Source organism: Astatotilapia calliptera, chromosome 4, assembly GCF_964374335.1.
Source record: "Astatotilapia calliptera chromosome 4, fAstCal68.1, whole genome shotgun sequence".
Lineage (NCBI taxonomy): Eukaryota > Metazoa > Chordata > Actinopteri > Cichliformes > Cichlidae > Astatotilapia > Astatotilapia calliptera.
In genome coordinates this window covers 35,019,315-35,042,497 of record NC_137425.1, presented here as the reverse complement: position 1 = coordinate 35,042,497, position 23,183 = coordinate 35,019,315, and the positions used below count along the sequence as shown (strand labels likewise).

The window sequence follows — 23,183 nt, the reverse complement described above, 5'->3', positions numbered from 1 at the left end:
TTCGACAAAACACTGAACAAAACATGTCCTTGTGAGTGTGCTGCCTGGTGCTTTTAAATTTTGTGATAATTTGAGCAGCCCAGAAAGCATCCCATAAATTAAATTATGTTATCGTATCTGAACATGTACACTAGTCATTAAATTAGATGGGAAATAATGATTCAGGGTAAACAACTGCACCAAGGGAATTCCATTTTTCTTCTCAAAATGTAAAATGTCTGTTGAAAAATCACATTGAACAGAGATGTGATTAACTTTTTATTTTACCAAACATAACATCAATGATGACACAATCAGTCTTCATCAGAAGTGCTCAAATCACTCTCAGTGGCATCGTCTGGAATGTCCTCCTCCTCCTCCGAGTCCATTTCCAGGAGTGGTTGGTGGCTGAGGATTCTCTTGTACACGTCCTTTACTTTGAGCATTTCAGCTTTCAGTTCACTTTGTTTTTTTAAAACCAGGCTACAGAGTCCCTTCTGTGCATCCTCCGACATGCCAACAAAGGAGGCTGTAAAAAGAACAAAACAAATAAATATGAGAAAAGTAAAAAAAACAAACAAAAAAAAACATCACCTCATAAACACAAGGAATTAGGATGCTGTAATTAAACATTTTTTTAAAAGGGAGAAGGCAGTGTTAGCTAGCAATCTAGATATAGGTAAAAGATCCAGTAAGACTTTAGCATCTGCTCTTATTTTCAATCGATTCATCAAAAAAATTTATAAATAAATAAAGTGCTTACAGTCTGAGGAGATTGTCCCCAACACCACAGAACGCATTCGCAACACTGTCCAGTGATGCTGCATCTCCCTGCAGAGCATCATCTCCTCCTCTCTCAGGCGCCTCACAGCCATCACCTTCTCAAAGACCTTTCTCTTTGTCCGGAGGTCAGCAGCAGCTACAGTTTAACAACATCAGATGGGAAAACATAGCAGCATATTATGATTCAAGAACAAAACATTCAACTACTGCTCAGATACTGGGAGTTTGTTTAAAAAGGATATTTAGAAATCAAGAGCTTACGTTCACTTGTGCTCTGCCAGGGCCAAATATCGGTCTGCATGAGGGCATCACTGGATACGATTTGCTTTGTTGGTTCAGCGAGCTTGTTGTAGTCGTCAACAGCAGCCGCCAAGCGTTTCTTCTCAACTAAGATGACCTTGCGAATTCTGTGTCGCCTCTTGTTGCTATCTGTAAATAAGCATAAAAAATTCACACCTTCACATAATGTATATAGTTACATTTTAATCTACACTCATCAATTTGTTTGCTGGAACAAATCACATCCAGCTCAAACAAACCTGGATCTGATTTGATTCTGTTTACAAAGTAGCTGCACAAGCTGTACAAACTCAGCATCAAACGGTCCGTTTCAAAGAAACTGGGACACCATTTTGTCTGTAAAGACTTTGTGTTCGCACTCTGATGATGACGACAAGCTCCTCTATTCGTGCCTGCAACGCTCCAAGGCTGCCATCAGTTTGATCACTTTCTAAGTGAGAGGAATATTAATCAGAGCACAGGATGAGTAACAGTCACCAAACTACACTGGACTCTGTAATCACTGACTTGATGACATTCATTATAAGACATCTGGAGCCTTCATGTGCTGCCATCTCATGATAATCATGAGATAACAAGTATGTTGGTGTTCAGGTTTATAAAACCAACTAGTACGACATTATTTCAACCCAGGTTCTATCCAATTTGATGAAACGCAACAACTCTGCCATAAATTTGCTTTTCCAAGGCTTATTTTTCATTGTTTGTTGACACTGTCAGAAAGATCTTAACTCTAAGTTCTTTAATGAGGCCATGGTGGGTCCTATTGTTATACATGAGTGCATTATATTGAGACTCACCTTCAGCCCATTGCTGCAGTGTGTCGTCATCCACACCCAGCTCATTTCTGCTCGCATTCAGGCTCCACTTGTTCTCTAAGGATCCTTATGATCTAAGAATGCATTCATAAATGTCATTCATATTGACATTAAAAGAGTACTGGTGTTTTCCCCCCATTACCACACACATTAAAATGGGTGTTGAAAAAATGACCTTTAGATATCGCTGGCTCAAAGTGCGGCCCAGTTGTTCCACTTTCCTTTTGTTCCACCCCAAAGCCAGGAGGGTCAGCATGTCTGTTCGCCCTGCATTTCAGTTAGTATACAAATAAGAATGAATGAGCAGGAGACTGAGTGGAATCTCAGACACGGACACACACCTGCTTTAGACATGTACTTCGTTGTGATGGCCGCCCTAGACAGGAAACTGTTTACTTGTTCCACCTCTTCTCCAACTGTTGAACCGGCCCCATCCTGAAACGCACCTCCCCATTTGATCTATAGAAAGGAGGTCACAATACATGACTGCTGAATTCATTCAACCTTATAACAAAATGTCTTAAACGTATCCAAGACTACAAGCTGCAGTATACCTCGCATTTCCAAGTGTGAGCTTTGCATGCATGACGGAGAGAAGAGGAAGCATTGACAAGAGGTTCCTCAGCTCAGGGCACTGCTGAGCCACCTTGGTTAAATAGGGGAAATATTTACAGGCCACATCGGAGCAAAGGAACGTAATATGTCCTGGGACGCTAGCTGCCAACTTCCTCTGGAGAAAAAGGGGGTAAGCAAAGATCTCCCCTCGAAACATGTTCAATGCAGCTAAGAGGACTCCGTGGCGACAAACAGCTATTTCCATGCCCTCCTCATCCAACTTCCCAGTGGACTTTTTGGACGACTCCTTTGCTGCAGTCCAAGATGAAGATCCGCACAACCCTTTCCCCGGGACCTATACACTCAAAGATTTTAACATAAAAGACATGACATGATGAAGCCCTATCAGGGACAAACTTTTTAAAACAAATGCATAACAATTAGCTGAATTAGCCTCGAGTCACACAAGACCTCAGATCTCCCCAGGACAGCACTGATAACACAAAATAAAAATCACAGGCAACAGCCGAACTAACATTAAAACACACAATATATATAAAAAGAATTAGAAATTAACTGATACACAATAAATATACAATAACAGCACCCACTCATACTCATACATAGCAAGAAATGCACAAGACTTAAAAACTGTACCTATTGGCTTGTGAAACTCTGATGAAGGCTGCAAAAACCCTCCTGTTACTGCCTCTCTGCTGTGCAGGACAACGCGTGTGTGAACTGCAATATCACAGTCAGCACAAAGGAATGGAAGAGACAGGCAGTCCAGGCACCTCACAACTACTTGTTTGCCACACTGACACACACGGTGTGACTGTGGATCCAGAGTAGCTAACATACTGTCTATAAGACAAGGCCTGGCCTCTTTCCACTTTTGCGAGGACACCATATTTCTGATCGCCCAGTGAGTAGCAGCTGACTCAGACGACGTCTCACAAGTCATGGCTGCGTCCTCTTCTCCATCCTCCAACAACTGAAGGAGCTCCTGACGAAGCACCTCAGTTCCACACACTAACAGAAAAAAAATAAAGAAAGGAAGAAACTCTTCCACAAAGTGAAAAACACTCTGGGCAGTATGTTTCTTAGGACTCCACAAAAGCCCTGCATAACTCAACTATAACAACAAATATAAAAGTAAACAGAAATCACAACATATACAAGAAGGTAAAGTACCTTTTGTTGGGTTGACACTGGCAACATAACCAGGTTCTTCACGTGGACATTGATGCTGCTCTCTGGACACTGGGGGGGGGGGGGGGGGGGGGGGGGGGATGAAGAATATTTACTTACTGAAATTCTTCGGTGAAAACAAGTTGTGAGATAAAATCAATGGTTGTGTGAACACTGACCACGTGGCATGCAACTAGTACTTCGACTGGTTGATGGTCTTTGAGGAATAAAAGCTCCCTGTCTGTCACGTGTTTTCCAGCGCACTGGTCTTGGCTGAGGTTCACTCCGTGCATCATTCTACGCAATTAACAAGGAAAAAAGGGAACACCTAAAATACAGTCCATGATTAAAGCAAAGATTATCAAACATCTTAAGTTAACCAACTTAATTTGACATAAACTTTAAACAACAATTCAAATAACATAACGTTTACCTCTGTTTGTTTGAAGCGTTTATGAAAAAACAAACTTTGAAACACACATCAAGGTATTATGTTAAATATATGTATTTTTTACATACCTGCATTAGAATCAATCAGTTCCGCCTCATTTTCTTATTCTTATAAATGGGTCTCTCCGTTCTCCCGTCAGCCTTTGCTTACACAGGTTGCGTCTGATTGGCTGGAGCCGAGCGCATCCAAAACTAACAGGAGTGGTGAATGAATCTATAAATGTGTTTTACGTGTGAAATGAAAATAATAAACCTAACAAAGGATTATGTACGTTAAATCTGCGCACTTTCAGATCGTGAATCAGTTTGGAAAACACTGTGTGATGGCCACAACATGAAGCCATTTTATTGTTGAATTATCAGTGATACTTTCACGTGTTTTTGTTGAGAAATGTTAACGATGTCATTAAAAGAAAGCATTAAATTAGGGAGAAAAACCCGTTCGCGGAGAGGGTCCCTGGGTCTCCAGTTAGATTGTGCTTCACGGCGTCATGTTTCGCCGTGACGGGGTTATTATTGGAGTAAATGGATGGCTGGAGCCTCTGCTCGAAGCATCTCTGATCGCCGCGAGCACGTTCATATTGGAATGAATTGACAACCCACAGCGTCACATAAAAACGTGGAAGGGTACCTTAGGCGTCAGCATGAGAAGTTAAGGGACGTGACAAATCGTCATTATTTTACGCGTCGGGAGTGAGAACGGGTTGGTAAAAGAGGGAATTTTACTTCAGCCACAGAAATCCTAAACAGGAAGGAGGAGCAGAGTTACAGTGGATCACTATCCAGCAGGGAAACAAGGTTTATTTCAATTTCTTGGCCATGAGTGAGATTTACTGAGTGGGCAAATTAGGGAGACGACACCATCAGATCCCGAGCCCTCCATGTGTTAATCAAGAGACGGCTGCTGTGCTACATCCATAAATAATGAATAAATTAGGAGCTAAAGCTGAAAGGACAGTTTATTTGTACCATCTTCACGTGAACACATTCAAGAACATCACAGATGAAGAAACATTAAAAACTTCCACACTACATAAAGCAAGAAAAATAGTTTTTCTTTCAGGTGGTTTCAGAAAAACAGAAACATCAAACATCTCCAAGACTCTCTTTGAAAGAACTAAAATCCTTTGTTCTCATGGTCCAATCATGAGTGAACTCCCCGATGAAGCCTTGTGTGCTAAAACATGTCAGAGTTTCAAAGGTTAAACATGAGTTTCCAAAACGTTTTGCTGGAGAACAATGAACTATTTGACTGAGTTTCAATCATTTACAGACGAGCAAAACCAGGACAGAGAAAAAAGGACAAAACTGACTCAGTAAAACAACAGAAAAGAAGATCCCATGTAGATCTGTATTATGTAGAAGTTCAGCCCAGCAACCAGTTCAGTTCAACACAAGTTTAAATGATTCTATCTGAACTCTGTGGAGCCTGATCTCAAGCTTTTTGAGTCTGACACAGAAACCAGAGGATCTTTCTGTGTCTTCAGATTCACTGTGATCCAGTGATGGGAGTGATTTCAGCCCTGAGTGATCGCGCTGATGTTTGCACAGAGCAGACAATGAGGTGAATGTTTGGGCACATTGGTAACAGTGAAACAGTTTATTAGTAACGTGGGATCGTTTGTGTGCAGAGTATGAACTGAGATTCCTGAAGCTCTTGTCACACTGGTCACAGCTGTAGTTTCCTTCCATGTGCGTACGTTCATGCCTGTTACGACCATGTGAATGTGAGAAGCTTCTCTCACAGTGTCTGCACTTGTGTGGTTTCTCTCCTGTGTGGACTCGTTTGTGTCTTTTAAGTTCACCTTCAGTGGTGAAGGATGACCCACACTGATCACAGAGGTGCTTTTTAACCCCACTGTGAATCAGTTCATGTGTTTTTAATCCACCTGATGTGGGGAAGCTTCTCCCACATTCTTTGCAGTATTTCAGTTTGTCTCCAGTGTGTCTACGTTGATGTACTTTTAGGGTATTTTGCTGACTGAAGATTTTTCCACAGAGGTCACAAAGAAAGTCTTTCCCACCACCACGGTGATGACAGGGTTGAGAACTGGATCCATCTGTGTCGCTCTGCTTCTAAACAAAGACACAAAGACAGTGTAAGTCAGTCCTTCAACATTTGTATCCTGAACGTCGCCTGAAATAAAGAGCATCTCTGCAGACGTCCAACTACATTTGACTGTTTCAGTTAACACACTCAGTTTACTGGGCTGCAATAACTACAATACTACCACCATAATACTACAGTAATACTAAAATGATAACTGAAAGGAAAATCTGAATAATCACTCAGAGCTGCTTTTCCATGCAGTAGAATTGCTAACATGCTAACACAGTTTAATGAGCAGAGTTGTTCCAAACAGTCAGGCTAAAATGACAAGATAACAATATAAATACATACCTCACAGTAGCTGCACTTGTAGAGTCTCTTTCTGGTGTGGATCTGTTGGTGTTGTCTCAGGTGACGTGGAGATTTAAAAGTCTTCTCACACAGGTCACATTGATAAGGTCTCTCCTCAGTGTGGGTAAACATGTGTTGTTGTAACTGTGCGTCTGTTGTAAAGTATTTGCCACACTGTTCACAGCAGTACACATGTCTGGTGTGAATGCGTAGGTGTTCATTTCGGTTCCCTCTTTGGCTGAAAGTTTTTCCACAGATGTCACAGCTGTATGCCTTAATTCCAGAGTGGGTAACTAGATGCTTCTGTAAGCTGCTACTGCGAGTAAAAGCTCTGCCACACTGATCACAGCTGTACGCTTTAACACCACTGTGGATGAGTTGGTGTCTTTTTAGGGAACGCTTCAAGGAAAAAGACTTTCCACACATGTTACAGCTGAACGGTCTCTCTCCAGTGTGGATGACCTGATGATGTTTTAGTGAAGCCTTCTCAGTAAAACCCTTCCCACACTCGTCACAGCTGTATGCCTTAATTCCAGAGTGGGTAACTAGATGACTCTGTAAGTGGCTACTGCGAGTAAAAGCTCTGCCACACTGATCACAGCTGTATGCCTTAATTCCAGAGTGGGTAACTAGATGACTCTGTAAGTGGCTACTGCGAGTAAAAGCTCTGCCACACTGATCACAGCTGTATGGCTTAATTCCAGAGTGGGTAACTAGATGCCTCTGTAAGTGGCTACTGCGAGTAAAAGCTCTGCCACACTGATCACAGCTGTATGCCTTAATTCCAGAGTGGGTAACTAGATGACTCTGTAAGCTGCTACTGTGAGTAAAAGCTCTGCCACACTGATCACAGCTGTATGCCTTAATTCCAGAGTGGGTAACTAGATGCCTCTGTAAGTGGCTACTGTGAGTAAAAGCTCTGCCACACTGATCACAGCTGTATGCCTTAATTCCAGAGTGGGTAACTAGATGCCTCTGTAAGTGGCTACTGCGAGTAAAAGCTCTGCCACACTGATCACAGCTGTATGCCTTAATTCCAGAGTGGGTAACTAGATGACTCTGTAAGCTGCTACTGTGAGTAAAAGCTCTGCCACACTGATCACAGCTGTATGCCTTAATTCCAGAGTGGGTAACTAGATGCCTCTGTAAGTGGCTACTGCGAGTAAAAGCTCTGCCACACTGATCACAGCTGTATGCCTTAATTCCAGAGTGGGTAACTAGATGACTCTGTAAGCTGCTACTGTGAGTAAAAGCTCTGCCACACTGATCACAGCTGTATGCCTTAATTCCAGAGTGGGTAACTAGATGCCTCTGTAAGTGGCTACTGCGAGTAAAAGCTCTGCCACACTGATCACAGCTGTACGCTTTAACTCCACTGTGGATGAGTTGGTGTGTTTTTAGGCAACGCATCCAGGAAAAAGACTTTCCACACTGTTCACAGCTGAACGGTCTCTCTCCAGTGTGGATGACCTGATGCTGTTTTAGTGAAGCCTTCAGAGTAAACTCCATCCCACACTCGTCACAGGTGTGTTTTTTCTCTCCCTTTCTTCTGTGAGGTTTGTCGGCCTCCTGAGAGCGCTGACTTCTGGCTCCATGTTGGTCCTGCAGTGACAGAGATACAAACAGAGGCAGTGAGTGAAATGCAGTCGTGGAACAAACTCAACCTTCAAACTCCATTAACACTAGTTTTAAACCTGAAGGTGGAGCGTGGCACCAAACACCTTAAAGGTCTCTTATCCCCACCTGCTGGTAGTTCTAACACATTACATCCAACCTGCTGTTAAAGATAATTCATGACTGTTCAAACACTAAAATCATGCACACACACACACACACACACACACACACACACACACACATTATTTTATAATTTAGATTATTTTGTTGTTTCCTATTACATATTTCTATAATTTGTATAGATTTATACAGAATTATTCAGTGATAATAAATCCTATGTTTGTTTATTCTAAAGGAACCCCGTTAGCTTCCACAACAGATGTTGCTCGTCTTCCGTCAAATACTCACATAAAATATTACACAATAAAGTGGATTCAAGATATCCACATAATTGCACTCTTACATCCACAGTGAGGTTTCACAATTGTTCAAATATAAGCAATCAATAATAATAATATCAATAACATTGAGGCACATTACACAAATTTCAAAAACAAATCATGTCTTACAATATTTACAACAACTAAAAGCTCTGTAAATCGGCTTTTAAGTGTTCATTGAAGTTTTGAATAATTCTCTAATTTTTTAAGGCAACTTATTCCACTTAAAAGTTGCTCTAAATGTAACAGTTTTACAAAACGTTACTTTTAACTCGAGCATTTACTAAATTGCAGCTTGTTGAAAACTGTGTAATATGATGATGTATTTCATCTGGATACTGCAGCTGAGCAGAATAAATGTGGTGTGTTTAACAGAATTGCTTTCTTTAGAACTACAAGTAAGCCATAGAATATTTTAGCCTGTACAGGAAGCCAAGAAAGGTTATTATGCATTTTATCAATATTAGTATAGTATGAACATCTTCACACTAATCTGGACGCCTTATTCTGGACTAACTGAAGTCTGTTAAGATCTGTCTTATTAGCTGCTGACCAAATGATTGAACAATACTCCAGATGAGACATTACTAGTGCATTAATGACATCTTTCATAATGAAGAAGTGATACACAAAGAGCATTTCATAGCCATAGCTATGCCTTGTCGGCAGAGTTATGTGACATTAGTGATGTTTGTACTTTCAGCGTTAACTTGGTTTTAAAGCCTTTAAAATATACGCCGTTCAATAGTCGACCTTAATCTGACAGAGAATCTGATGATTTTGTGGATAATTAAAGTCAGTCATATATCCACAAACACAACAAGCTGAAAGTCAGTGATGCTGCTCGGTTTGCAGTCCTGAACATCACGGCACAAGCAGGATCCACTGCACTGTTAATGTTAGCTGTGTTATATTGCTGCCTCTGTTCGGTGGTGTCGAGCCAAACGGACTTTAACGTGTGTTTGAACGAGCTGACGGTTCACTCGTTAAGCTGAAAGAAAGATGCTTTAATCACAGCAGTCACACATGTGTCCACTGCACCATCTGGAACTCTTCTTGTTTACACTCGTAATAACACAAACACTAAATCCTCCTGTTTGTAGCAGTGTGTACACCTGAGACTGTCACCTGTCTGTCTGTCCTGCACTCTCTCTCTGTTTCTTTCTCTCTGATTGTGGAATAAAAGTATGAACATGTGTTTATAAGTTACACTTGTGTTTGAATCCTGCAGCTTATCACACATTTGATTTCCATGTGTGACGACTGCAAGTGTCCAGAGTGAGGACAGACTGAGGGACCCACTGCTGCACATCATCTGTGAGGCTTTGCAGCCCTGATGATCCACCAGGACAAACTCAGCAGTGTGTGAGGAAGAGGAGGAGGAAGAGCCAGCAGCAGCTGACAGATGGAGAGAATAGACAGACTGTTCCCTGTTTGTGAAGGACTGCTAGGAAAGTTTAACATAACTGTCTGTGCTGAATCAGTCTTATTAGGTAATGTTCACATAATGTGATCATCCCAGTGTTTCCAGTGTGGGAGAAAGTACTCAGAGTACTCAGGGCCTTCAAGCTACACACTATGAAAGGCAGCAACAAGTTTAATGTTCAGAAACCTAAAGTCTGTATCAGCAGCAGAATGGAGCTAAAATAAATGTTGGTTTCAGTTCTATGAAGCTTTGAGTATTTTGGATCAGTAGCTGCTGTGTTTGTTGCATCATATTGCTGTAACTGTTTATATGCTTTATATATTCTGAACTAAGTTGATCTATAGTTGTTACGTTCCCCCCGAAGGGGTCTAGGCATGTGAGAGAGGGGACCAGTAACAAATGAGTCTGGAATCAGAATGAAAAAGGAAAACAAACAGAGTTGTTCTGCATCAATAAAACTTTATTACAAAACGGTACAGGTTACCATTAACTTAAAGGGCCGGCAACGCCGTCTTACCAATAACGCCAAAGAAACAAAGAAAACGCTCGCAGCCACGAAAGGCAGGAGGACTACCAAACAAACACAATAAAAAAGGAGGCACTTCCCACACTTCCTACCCTACTCCCCACCACGGGGAGACACTCTCAGGGCCCACAAGCCCGTCTGCTCACCGGTCAGAAAGAGGCTGTCTGTCCAAAATCTAGCACAGAACCGCGTAGAGCCACCGAGGAAAAAGCCACCCTGCTCACAGCTCATCCCCAGTTTAAATAGCCTCAGAGGATGATTGCTGACTGGAGTCAGGTGGCAAACGAGGCTAATCAGCAGCAGCTGTGTCCTGGGGAGAGAGGAGAGTGAGAGAGACAGAGAGGGGTAGGAGTGGCAAGAGGGGTGGAGGCGGGGAGAGTGGGCAAACACCCCACCCACACACTCCCACAGCCTCACAGAACGTAACATTCCCCCCCCCCCTTACATTGAAGCCCTACCAAAATAACAACAACAACAACCTATTGCGAGCTGCGTGAGAGCGCATCAGCCACTATATTGTCAGTACCTTTCTTGTGTATGATCATCAGATTGTAATCCTGGGCCAGGAGTGCCCAGCGCATCAGTCGCTGGTTGTGATTGTACATCCGGTTCAGAAAAACAAGGGGGTTGTGGTCTGTGAACACGGTCACCGGGGAAGCGCTGGAGCCCACATACACTTCAAAGTGCTGCAGAGCTAGAAGCAGAGCTAAGGCTTCCTTCTCTATGGTAGAGTAGTTCAGTTGATGGGGTTTGAACTTTGCAGAGAAATAACAGACCGGATGGCACACACCTTCCTCATCATCCTGCAGCAGGACTGCCCCGGCTCCGGTGGCACTGGCATCGACCTCTAGCTTAAAGGGGCGAGAGAAGTTTGGAGCTGCCAATACAGGGGTGCTGCACAGAAGAGATTTTGCCGACTCAAAGGCATGCTGGCATTCAACTGACCATTCAAAAGGCACCTTTGGGCTACACAGTTTGGTTAGCGGGGTCACGACCACAGAAAAGTTCTTACAGAAACACCGGTAATATCCGGTCATCCCTAGGAACCGCCTTAGTTCCCGTCTGGTGGCTGGACTCGGGTAGTCCAGGATTGCAGCAACCTTCGCCTCCACTGGGCGGACCTGCCCAAACCCCACCTGCTTACCTAGGTAAGTGACGGTTGCCTTACCAAACTCACACTTAGCGAGATTGAGGGTCAACGAGGCCTCGGCTAGCCGCTGAAACACTGTCCTCAGAAGGGACATATGATCTGCCCATGTGTCTGTGTACAGCACCACATCATCTAGATACACATTGCACTGGGGCACATCTCCCAACACCAACTGCATCAGTCGTTGAAAAGTAGCTGGGGCATTTTTCATGCCAAAGGCCATTACTGTGTATTGCATGAAGTGGTCAGGGGTGACAAATGCGGAAATCTCTGAAGCTCTGGGAGTGAGAGGCACCTGCCAGTAGCCTTTAAGGAGATCGAGTTTGGTGATGAATTTGGCAGGGCCGATGCTGTCAATGCAGTCTTCCATACGAGGAAGCGGAAAAGAGTCAGAGACCGTTACAGCGTTTACCTTCCGATAATCTGTGCAGAAACGGGGTGTGCCATCAGACTTAGGTGTTAGTAGACATGGGGAGCTCCAGGGGCTACAACTAGGTTGTGCCAAGCCGTTTTCTACTAAGTACTCAACTTCTTCTTTCATGACCTCACGTTTGGCGAAGGGGCAACGATATGCATGCTGCTTGATTGGGACTGCGTCTCCAACGTCAATGTCATGCTCACAAACGTGGGTACGCGAGGGTACGTCACTAAAAAGAGACAGGTAGGAGTGCAGCAAGTCAAGTACCTCTTTACACTGGGACGGAGGAAGGTGAGATAGGTTGGCCTCGGCCTTAGCTAAAAAAACGGAATTTGACAACCGCCCACATTGCTGTCCCTCAGAAAGGGTACCCAGATCATCATCACCCTTAACTTCAACACTTAGCAGGGCAACAGGGACTGAACCGGGGACAGCCGTCCCAGCAGTGTCTGATGATTCTGTCATGCTGGTGTCTCTGGTATGGTATGGTTTCAACATGTTGACATGGCATAGGCGAGTCTTCCTTCTGCGTTCTGGGGTGTTGAGAATATAGTTGGTGTCAGACACTTTTTTCACTATCACATAGGGGCCTGAGAAACGAGCCATGAGGGCAGAACTGGGCACGGGCAACAACACAAGAACTTTGTCCCCAGGCTGGAACTGTCTTTCCACTGCTTTTTGATCACATCGTTTTTTCATGTTTGCCTGGGATACACAGAGAGCCTCTTTTGCTAACAAAGTAGCCCGTTGCCACCTGTCCTTGCATGTTTTTACAAACTCCATCACAGTAGTTTTAGGCACACAACCACTGAGAAAACTCTCCTTCAGCACCTTTAGCGGACCCCGCATGTCATGTCCAAACACCAGGGTAGCTGGGCTGAACCCCAAAGACTCCTGCTTCACATCACGTATAGCGAACAATACAAAAGGGACCCCTTCATCCCAGCTTTTTCCAGTGTCGTGGCAATACTTACTCAACATCGCCTTGAGAGTTTGATGCCACCGCTCCAGTGCACCTTGTGACTCTGGGTGGTAAGCACTAGACACAGAATGAGAAACTCCAAGGGACCGTAGAGTCCGATTAAAATCCCTGGACATGAAATTGGTACCCTGATCTGTCTGCACGGTTTTCGGGAGGCCAAAGGTGGTAAAGAATTTGACTAGTGCTTTGGTAATGCTTGCTGTCGTGATTTTCCGCAGAGGAATCGCCTCTGGGTATCGAGTGGACACACACATTATGGTTAACAAGAACTGATTCCCTGCCCGCGTCTTTGGTAAGGGGCCAACACAGTCTACCAGGATATGCTCAAAAGGTTCACCGACAGCAGGGATAGGACGTAGGGGGGCGGGGGGCACCGCCTGGTTCGGTTTACCCACAAGCTGGCAAGTGTGACAGGTGTTACAAAACTGCACTACATCTGCTTTCATTGCCGGCCAAAAGAAATGCTGCAGTATACGGTCATATGTTTTAGTGACACCCAAATGACCTGACCATGCGTGATCATGTGCTAACTGCAGCACATGCCACCGCAGACTGGTCGGAACCACCAACTGCCGCACTACGCTCCAGTCTTCTCCAGGCCTTGGGGTCCACTTGCGCATCAATAAACCTTCCCAAACGAAAAATGTCTGCCTCTTGCTCCCCTCACCTCCCTTATCCTGAGCTGCTGCGGTAAAACACTGAACTAATGAAGGGTCTTCTTTCTGAGCCGTCACAAGTGCTTCCCGGGTGAGCAGAAAAGGAGCTCCAGACACAGGAGCTGGCTCAACCACACTGTGAGCTAACTCTAAGGCTCCATTATCTCCCTCATTGGTGCAGGGCATCACATCCTTCTCTAGAATAGAGCCGATCACTGAATCTGACAAATCAACCCCCCCACCTTGTTGCTGGGCACGTGAACGAGTCAGAACGCTCACCGGGAACACATCCGGGTGCTGCAGGCTGAGGGCATCTAACACAGGCTCTATAACAGGATTGCTGGTCACCTCAGGGGTAGGGTAAACTTTCCCACCCGCGATATCATTTCCCATTATAAAATCCACCCCATTAATCGGGAGAGAAGGCCGCACACCCACTGAGAAGAAACCACTCACCAGCTCACTCTGTACCCAGATACGATGGAGGGGAGCAGGCACAAAACTCATCCCAACACCTCTTACAATGATGCTAGAGTCACAGTCAGACTTCTCATTAAATTCAAGCACACTAGCTAGTATGAGGGACTGTGAGCCACCAGTATCACGCAGAATGGTCACTTCACGCTTATCCTCGGTCTTACCAGAAAGCGAAACTATCCCCTTAAAAATGAAAGGCTTAAAACACTCATCCGGGGTCTCAGGGGAAGGGGGCCTACTGACAGGAGGCATGGTTTTAATCAGCCCAACCCCTTTTGGTTTACGTGAAGACGAGACTGATTGTTTCCGTCTGTAAGCTTCACAATCTGCGATCAGGTGGCCAGACTTAAAACAGAAAAAACACTTTCGGTCTGCCTTGGGACGAAACACAAGTACCTCACTCTTTGGGTGCTGTGCAACTGGCACCTCGCTAGCCTTCACTGGGGCATCGCGCCGGTCACACCTACCGACACTGGTTTTATGGACGAGCGCGAACTCATCAGCCAGCGTCGCAGCCTGCTGTAGCGAGGAAACCTTCTGTTCATTAATATATACCGCGATGCGCTCAGCAATGCAGTTCTTAAATTCCTCTATGAGCATTAGTTCCCGGATCGAAGCCAGGTCAGTGGCTTTGCAGGCCGCACACCACCGATCGAAAAGAACACCTTTTTCCCTGGCGAAATCAAGATAGGACTGACCCTGACCTCTTCTCAACCCCCGGAAACGCTGCCTATAGGCTTCTGGGACCAGCTCATAGGCCAGCAGGATAGCCCTTTTCAGCTTGTCATAGTCCAAGCTGTCCTCAGCTGACAACGAGGAACAAACTTCTTGAGCCTTACCCGCCAGCTTACATTGGAGCAAAATGGCCCATGAATCCCGTGGCCAGTGCAAGGCCGTGGCTATTCGTTCAAACGACTCGAAGTAGCTATCGACCTCAGTGTCACGGAACATCGGAACCAGACGACTGTTTTTCCCTACGTCAAACGGAGTGTCCGCCTGACGAATGGAGGCGGTCGGAGGAAGGGAAACCTGCCGGAGTTCCAGCTGTCGCAACCTCACAGCTGTCTCTGCCTCCACCTCCACCTTCCTCAATTCGACCTCTCTGGCTCTAGCAAGCTCTGCGTCTAAACGCCTAAGCTCCAGCTCTTTCTTTAGCTGGAACTCCCTCTCACGGTCCTCCTTCTCTAACTGGAGACGAGCCAGGCGTACACGGAGCTTAGCATCCTGCTTCGAGCCTTCACTTGATTCAATGGAGAGGGGTTCGAAGCGAGGCAATGTCATGGGTTTGTCCACAGGCAGCCCCTGACCAACAGGTGTCGACACCAATGGACCTACAGCTTGAGCTGACGCCTGCGGAACAGGCTGAGACGCTGCACCATGCTCAAGTGGACTGGCAGATACTGGCAAGGCCACTATCCCTTTCTCCACCAAGCCAGCCACAAGAGCAGCTTTCAGCTCAGCCTTACGCAGAGCTGTGGAAACAGAAATGCTATAACCTGATGCCACCTCATGCAAGTCCCTCTTCCTACAGGCGTCCAGTTGGACAAGCGAGGGGTTTTTATTAAACACGGCAATATCAAAGGTAGCCATCAATTCTAAAAACAAAAAAACTACCTGAGGCTAACAATAACAACAAAGAAGCACCACCTCCAATACACAAATGAGAAAACAGGCGGGAAAAGTGTGGCCAGAGGTTAACCAATAAATAAAAGTACCGCCGACCCTCTCCCCAGACCTGCCTACTAAAATCTTAGCCTAGTTAGCTTCTGGAGTGTACCAGGCTCGAGGCAACTTTAAAGGCTAAGCATCAAGTGCACAAAGCACCGACAAGCCTACCCCCGACAGGGAACTAATCCCCACCCGGGATTACTCCGAAAATAATAAAGGAAAAATAAAAAATGAGTGCCTGAAGGAGGAGCTTACGCTCAGCTAGACACTCCCCTTTGCTAGTGATGGGACGTTCTGTATCGAGGCTTCGGAGCGTGTGTCGAGTACTGGAGGGGGCGTTTCCGCGAAGCGCGTATCGAGGCTTGCTTCATTTATGGGAGGAGCTGAAAATGATGACGTCCGAAGCCTCGCTGCCCGGCTGTACCACGTGACTGGTTCATGAAGTGGTTCGAACTTTGCCGCGAGATATGACAGCAATATAAACCCCTCAGACTTCAATCAAAATGTGGGTGTTTGATGGAGAGTTGTTAGTGAGAGTTTGGAGACAGTTTGGAGGTTTATGAGAGTGAGGAGAGAAAGTCAGGAGAGAATGGAGCCAGCTAAGAAGAGGAGGATGTCCTCCCCTGTGTGGGAACATTTTGATCTTATTCCTCCCAACAAGGTATGTAAATTTCTAAAGAAGATGTATTGTCATGATACTGATGGTGCAATAAAACCTATGTTAAGCTGTCTGTACTTTTGTACAAGGTGAAGTGTTTGCTATGTGCCAGGGAGCTGGGATATAACAACAACACCTCATCCATGCTTAGGCACTGCAGAGCTTTGCATGAGAATAAGGGGAACAGCGATTGTGGAGCAAGACCAGGTGAGCCATCAAATGCAATGATAATATAGCATGCAGTAATGTTACTAAATGATATAACAATATTATACAACTGTTATAAGTTACGTGTGTGATATTTATATTTGTGCTTTGTTTTTGTTGTCTTTCCTCAGGAGAACAATCTCAAATAGATGAAGACCTGGTCAGCATGGTGATTGAGGACTCCCAGCTATTTAGCATTGTGGAGGACAAAGGATTCAAAAGATTTGTTAAATCATTAAATCCTAGCTATGTTCTCCCCACTAAAGGTTATAAAAGCAGTGAAAATTTAGTTTTTACAGAATAAAATGTGAACAGGCAGGACTGAGGCTCAAAGCCTCAGTGTGTAGCTGTCCATACCTCAACGTTACAAAAGCACAACTACTGTCCACACCCCAACCACACCTCACCTCACAGTAAATGATCATTTCCATTTCAAGCATTTCCAAATAATCATTTCCCCATACTGCCACTATAAATATACACAGTGTACTGCCATCACTACAATATACATGTTTTACACACTCCTTTTGTTGTTGACATTTACAGGCTGTGTGCAAAATGCCACACTCTTCAAATTCATGCCAGCTATTATTTTTACGTCCAGTAGGTGTCCTGCTAGAGCAAATGAAGCTTCATGAAGCTTCGCGTTGGGGTGAACCAATTGGATGAAAAGCTTCAGTGCTTCATGGGGCTTCATCTGCCCATCACTACCCTTTGCTAACTGGAGAGAGAGCGCAGCAGATACCATACAACTAAACAAGCCACCGGCAAACAACTCACTAAAACTCAATTGTTATTCCTTCCATTCATATCCCGGACGAGCCCCCACATTGTTACGTTCCCCCCGAAGGGGTCTAGGCATGTGAGAGAGGGGACCAGTAACAAATGAGTCTGGAATCAGAATGAAAAAGGAAAACAAACAGAGTTGTTCTGCATCAATAAAACTTTATTACAAAACGGTACAGGTTACCATTAACTTAAAGGGCCGGCAACGCCGTCTTACCAATAACGCCAAAGAAACAAAGAAAACGCTCGCAGCCACGAAAGGCAGGAGGACTACCAAACAAACACAATAAAAAAGGAGGCACTCCCCACCACGGGGAGACACTCTCAGGGCCCACAAGCCCGTCTGCTCACCGGTCAGAAAGAGGCTGTCTGTCCAAAATCTAGCACAGAACCGCGTAGAGCCACCGAGGAAAAAGCCACCCTGCTCACAGCTCATCCCCAGTTTAAATAGCCTCAGAGGATGATTGCTGACTGGAGTCAGGTGGCAAACGAGGCTAATCAGCAGCAGCTGTGTCCTGGGGAGAGAGGAGAGTGAGAGACAGAGAGGGGTAGGAGTGGCAAGAGGGGTGGAGGCGGGGAGAGTGGGCAAACACCCCACCCACACACTCCCACAGCCTCACAGAACGTAACAATAGTGTTACATCATATTCTATAAGGATGTTATGTGTTTGTAGACTTTCTGCCCAGTTTGACCCATTTAGTAGACGTCAGCCTGTTTAAGGCTCTGATATCTATTCTGTGTGACTTACAGCAGTTATGACATGGTCTGATTTTCTCACCCAATAAAGGAATATTTCATATATCAGTCTACTCTTCATTCTATCAGACACAGTTATCACAGCTCCTACATTTGCTTTTACACATATATGTAAGCACTGAGCCAAATTTAGTAATGACAACATATTAAATGAACAATATTTGTCTCTTATATATGATACATCTGTATACACACTGTCACAGATACTTGTCTGTGAGTGAAGTGATTAATATAATAACTATAATATTGGCCATATTATATTTACATTACCACAGTGAGATGACTTTAGTCTCATGAACAACATCAGCTAATTGTTATTTACAGCTAATCTTAAACGACTGTTCAGCACAGAAATGAAGCCCAACAATCATGTTTCACAGTCCTGTGGTCTCAGCCTCAGATACTCATCAAATCACACAGAGCTCATGTAGAAACAAATGAACTAAATATGTTCTCCTTCATTTCTGTCAAACAAAGCTGTATGAAACGTTTCCAGCTGTTAGTATCATGGTTGCTAGGCAACCTGGGCAGCGCGACGGAGGCTAGACGTCCCATTTCACGAGCCTACGAGCCTCGCACTTCGGCCTTAGCGGCCTTTGAGTACGCGGCCCTTGAGGACTTTAAAGCTGCAGAACCTGAATCGGGATACAGCCATGATGATCTCCAGCCTCGTGCTCGCCAACATTCTCACCTGAGTTAAGAAGACGATCACTGAAATGGTCTCAGCAGGTCCTTTGATGACAGCAATGAAATGCAGTGGTAAGGCTTTTTGGGGATTAAGTTCGTTTTCATGGCAAAGAAGGACGATGCAGTTCATCTGATCACTCCTCATAACATTCTGGAGTGCAGGCAAAATGCTATTATAAAAACTTAAGCAGCAACTTCTCCAGGTTCCAATATTTATGCAATTCTCAAACCTTTTGGCCACGACTGTATAACCTCTTCTGAAGTTTAGTGGATGTTATACATGGTTATGCTCAGGATGTGTCGGCCAGTTTCCACTGGAAACGCCTTTTGGTTAAACTGTCAGCGAGGAATTTGCATTTGCACTGTTACATTTTTATATAACTTTAATGCACATAAACAACAGCTGCTTGTTTCAGTGAAAATACATTGATGGCTTTTTAATAAAGTTGTGCAGCTGTAAAGTATTTTGTCTGGTGTCAATTATATCGTCAGCTACATCGTTATGGCAAATGTTCAAATGTATATGGTGATAAATATCTTTGGTCATATGGTCCTGCTCTGTCTGTCACCTTCTGTGTTGAGCTCATTGTTTCCTCTGTAGTGGCTGAGCTGAGTCCAAGTAGCTGAAAATGTTCCTCTGCTGCTCCGTCAGACTCTCCTCCTCCTGCTGATCAGCTGGGACACAAAACAGATCTTTGTTAGGCTCCACACTGCACTGAAGAGTCAAAGTGTCTCATATGTTCATCTGACAAGTAAAAGAACACATTTTTGTTTCCCGAGGTGGGCAACTTGTTGGAAACAAACACAAAAGCTTTGAGCACTGATACCTGCCATTGCTGGCATTGAAAGATGCAACGCCAGCAATGTGGATTGTCAAGACTCAAACCAATCATCAAGCAAAGACAACAGGGATCATTTGTTTCTGTTTATTTAGCATTCACAGCATTTGTAGTTGCCTTCTGTGCAGGGGAAGTCCACGCACACTGTGTGGTACCGCCATCCGCAGAAGGTGCATTCAACCTCTGTAAGAGAAACGAGGTTGTCTGAGACTGAAATGATATTCACTAAAGAAGTGGGGATTTGTAAAACTTCAAGTGTATGATAAGGTGAAAACAAATACACAACTGCATGTCATGTAGTTGAAGGTTTTTTTTCTTTTGGAAGACCGGAAAACACTGAAAGTTACAAATTAGTCCTTTATTTATCCAGGTAAAAAAAAATCTCATTAAGATTAAAAATCTCATTTCCAAGAGAGACCTGGCGTCATGGCAACACAAGTCACATACCACACAGGTATATAACATTTAAAACAAACACAATATCCCAACATGTGTAACAAATGTATTGTGCTTGAAACAAATTCAGAATAGGTGATAAAGCAGCTGCACATGTGTGTCACGAGTAAATCTGGCTGTATAACAAACAGAAACAAGTGATCCTGCTGTCTTTGCTCAATGGTTGGTTTGAGTCTTGACAATCCACATTGCTGCCATCTTTCAATATGTTGAATGCACCAGTGTAAGTGCAGCCACTCAGACTCAATGTGTTCATAGAAACAGGTGCAGATGTGTCACGAGTTCATCCAGCAGTAGCTATGGCACTTGGCCACAGGGGGCAGCAGTGGACTGACCTGCATTTGAGACTGCTCCAGCTGCTGTGACAGTCAGTAGATCTGCTACAAATTGCAGATCATATGCAAGTTTTGAAATGACATTATAAATATTCCTAACTTAGCCACGGCAGCCATGTTGATGTATTACCTATGTTGGCTGAAAATGTTCATTTGCAGAGAAAAGACACAGGCAGACTGTGCTTACAGGATGTTACATGTTATTATGTGATGTTACTGAAATCATCATGAATAACAGGAGTGGTGATTCCTGTAACTTTGTGTATATAATTTGGCATTTCTTACTGATGCAGGCCAAAAATAAATACATAAACTGAGCACCTGATGGCTTTGAACTTTTGTTGTCCATCTTCCATTGGTTTGAATTTTGCGCTCCAGTACAAACACAAATCCCCCAACCCGAGGATCAGCACAATTAACCTAACAGACCTACACCTTAGTTCACAGATTCACTTTGTCTAAGGTTGATTTCTGGGATTTCACACAACCCAGGATTCAGATCGTGAATCCATGATGGGCTTGGATTTACATCATTATAAATGAAATGTGCTCTACTTGGAAGCAGCCGGCCCCGCCCCTTTTGACGGGTTGTGTGAGACTTTAAATCATCAAACTGTAAATTATAAATTTAAATTGTTATTGATCCTTTACCCCGAGTCCTAAAGTGTAGATTTATTTTCTTACTCTTCTTATATTTGTTGTTTGTTTACTTGCACCGCTGTAACTGCAGCCTCGTCGTCTCGTCTCTCTATATGCTGGACTGTCTGTAGCGGAGATGACAATAAAGTTTACTTTGACTTCAGCAGCGCGCAGGCGCACCGAGGGCTCTCGCGCTCACTTTATAGAATGTAGAAAAAACATGGGTGCAGATTATAAGTCTGTATCATAATATCTGTTTGTTGTTTTTATTTTGTTTTGCGAGTTGGTTATTAGATGCCGCTCCAGCCAGCCAGAGACTCCCCGCCGCCCCGCCCTCTCCTCCCTGTGCCGCCAGCAGCAGGCGCACCTCGCAAACGGAGGGCGCCCTTACTCCCAGCAAATGGCTGATAGAAAACCGATCGGTGCCTACGAATTTCCCAATATGCGCTGGCATGACGTCGGGGAAGCATGGGTACGACCGATTATTTTATTTTTTTCTTGCCCGTGATGCCCCCCCCACCACGATGCATTCTATTGGTTTGCACACTTACACACACCCAGCTGTGGTTTCCTGTTTTGCTGGACTCTGGAGAGCCCCGCCTTTAACGCTCTTCTCTCACAGAGAGCAACAGAAAACTTGGAAAAACTCCAGATTGACTGAACTCAGTTCAAAGTTACCTTGACACCTTTAGATGTGAGACGTAGTGATGGTCCGCTTGAAGCTGACGCTCCGGTGCGTGTGTCAGAAAGATCAACGCGCTGCTTCAGAAGCACCGTGTCGAGGCTTGATTCGTTTGGCCGGAGTCACGTGATCAGTGACGTCTGAAGCTTCCTTTAGAACGTACCTTTTTTTAAATCGAACTTTATTGAAACACAATGAGTATACAACATACAAACAGATGAAGTTTACAAAAGAACAGAACATGAACATACAGAACCAGGAGTAAAAAAATTATGATATGAGTAGGCGAAAAAAATCTACATATAAATATTGTTCTGAGAGGCTTTTTGTTGGTTGAGTCTGAAATTGATTGTATGTACAATTCATATCCTTATAAAAAGGCAGAAATATGGTGTTTTATTAATAAACTTACATTTATGGATATAAAATAGCTAAAAGTATTAACAAATATTTTATAAAAAAACATTTATCATTCTTCCTGGGGAACTTAAAGAAACAGAATAAAACATTTTCCATCGTAAAGAAAACTCCCTTAAAATATAGACAATAACAAAACTGCTAAATTCTTCCAGAATCTCTGTGTAGAGGAACCAAAAGACATGTGCCACAGTTTCTGGATGATCCCCACAGAAAGTTCAATTAGTATTTATGTCTCTTTTAAATGTTACCATATAGTGACTGGCTGGGTCACATTTAGGAAGAATTTTATATGAGATTTCCTTCACCTTGTTCACAATTAGATATTTATGGGATCATCCAGACTGTCTTCCAGGTGATATCTGGAACATGTCGGTTCCAGTAAGATATTCTATATATGGGAGAGACATGATATCTTCTTGGAATAAACTACGTATTCTCTTATTGCTGTTACCAAGTTCCTGTGAAAAGCAGATTTTTCCCACTGCTGACTCAGCTGGATCAGGGAGAGTGACTGAGGCAGATATTGAGCTGTCAGTGTTTTTATATAACATTAAAGTCCCTGAGGGTATGGCACCAAGCACCATTGAGAATTCCCCACCACCACTTCCCCTGCCAGTGGCGGACTCCCTCAGACATCGGTGCATTGGTGGTTCTTTGTGTCTGGGGGTGGGCGTCCGGGTACACACCGGCTCACTCCCTGGTGACCGCTTATCGGGGCCTGGGGCCTGGGGCTCGCTCGGGCCACTTTGGAGGTGGGGTGCCCCCGGCCTCTCGGCCTGGGGCTCGGTCACTCAGGCACAGCTGGCTGCCGGCGGAGCTCACGGGCGCGTCACTGCGACTCCCCCTGGCTTCTGCTCCGCGGCTGCTGAGTGAGCCCTCA

General features: G+C 44.3%; 1 protein-coding gene and 2 long non-coding RNA genes across 4 annotated transcripts; all 3 read right to left on the bottom strand.

The window, feature by feature from the left end:
- Nucleotides 1–245: 245 nt before the first annotated feature.
- LOC145428403 (uncharacterized) lies at nt 246–898 on the bottom strand. Its single transcript, XR_013908697.1, has 2 exons — nt 743–898; nt 246–508 (listed from the first exon to the last, which is right to left on the bottom strand). It is a non-coding gene; the product is annotated as an uncharacterized LOC145428403 (long non-coding RNA).
- Nucleotides 899–8,020: 7,122 nt separating this feature from the next.
- Nucleotides 8,021–16,304, bottom strand: LOC145428401 (uncharacterized). Of its 2 annotated transcripts, none has more exons than XR_013908695.1 (2): nt 10,633–16,303; nt 8,021–8,079 (listed from the first exon to the last, which is right to left on the bottom strand). XR_013908695.1 is itself a non-coding variant. In XM_080300544.1 (2 exons), exons 1-2 carry the CDS (start codon nt 15,757–15,759, stop codon nt 10,780–10,782), a joined length of 4,764 nt encoding a protein of 1,587 aa, XP_080156670.1. In that variant the 5' UTR covers nt 15,760–16,304; the 3' UTR covers nt 8,972–10,779. The 2 variants fall into 2 exon arrangements, 1 of the variants encoding a protein (XP_080156670.1); XM_080300544.1 differs by lacking the exon at nt 8,021–8,079 and having other exon boundaries at nt 8,972–10,796; nt 11,013–16,304.
- A 2,993-nt stretch (nt 16,305–19,297) lies between these two features.
- On the bottom strand, nt 19,298–22,035 carry LOC145428402 (uncharacterized). The gene is made up of 2 exons (XR_013908696.1): nt 21,880–22,035; nt 19,298–19,607 (listed from the first exon to the last, which is right to left on the bottom strand). It is a non-coding gene; the product is annotated as an uncharacterized LOC145428402 (long non-coding RNA).
- Between the last annotated feature and the right edge of the window lie 1,148 nt (nt 22,036–23,183).

Bases quoted from the DNA above. Each gene is read 5' to 3' on its own strand.
- LOC145428401 (XM_080300544.1), bottom strand. From the start codon at position 15,759: ATGGCTACCTTTGATATTGCCGTGTTTAATAAAAACCCCTCGCTTGTC.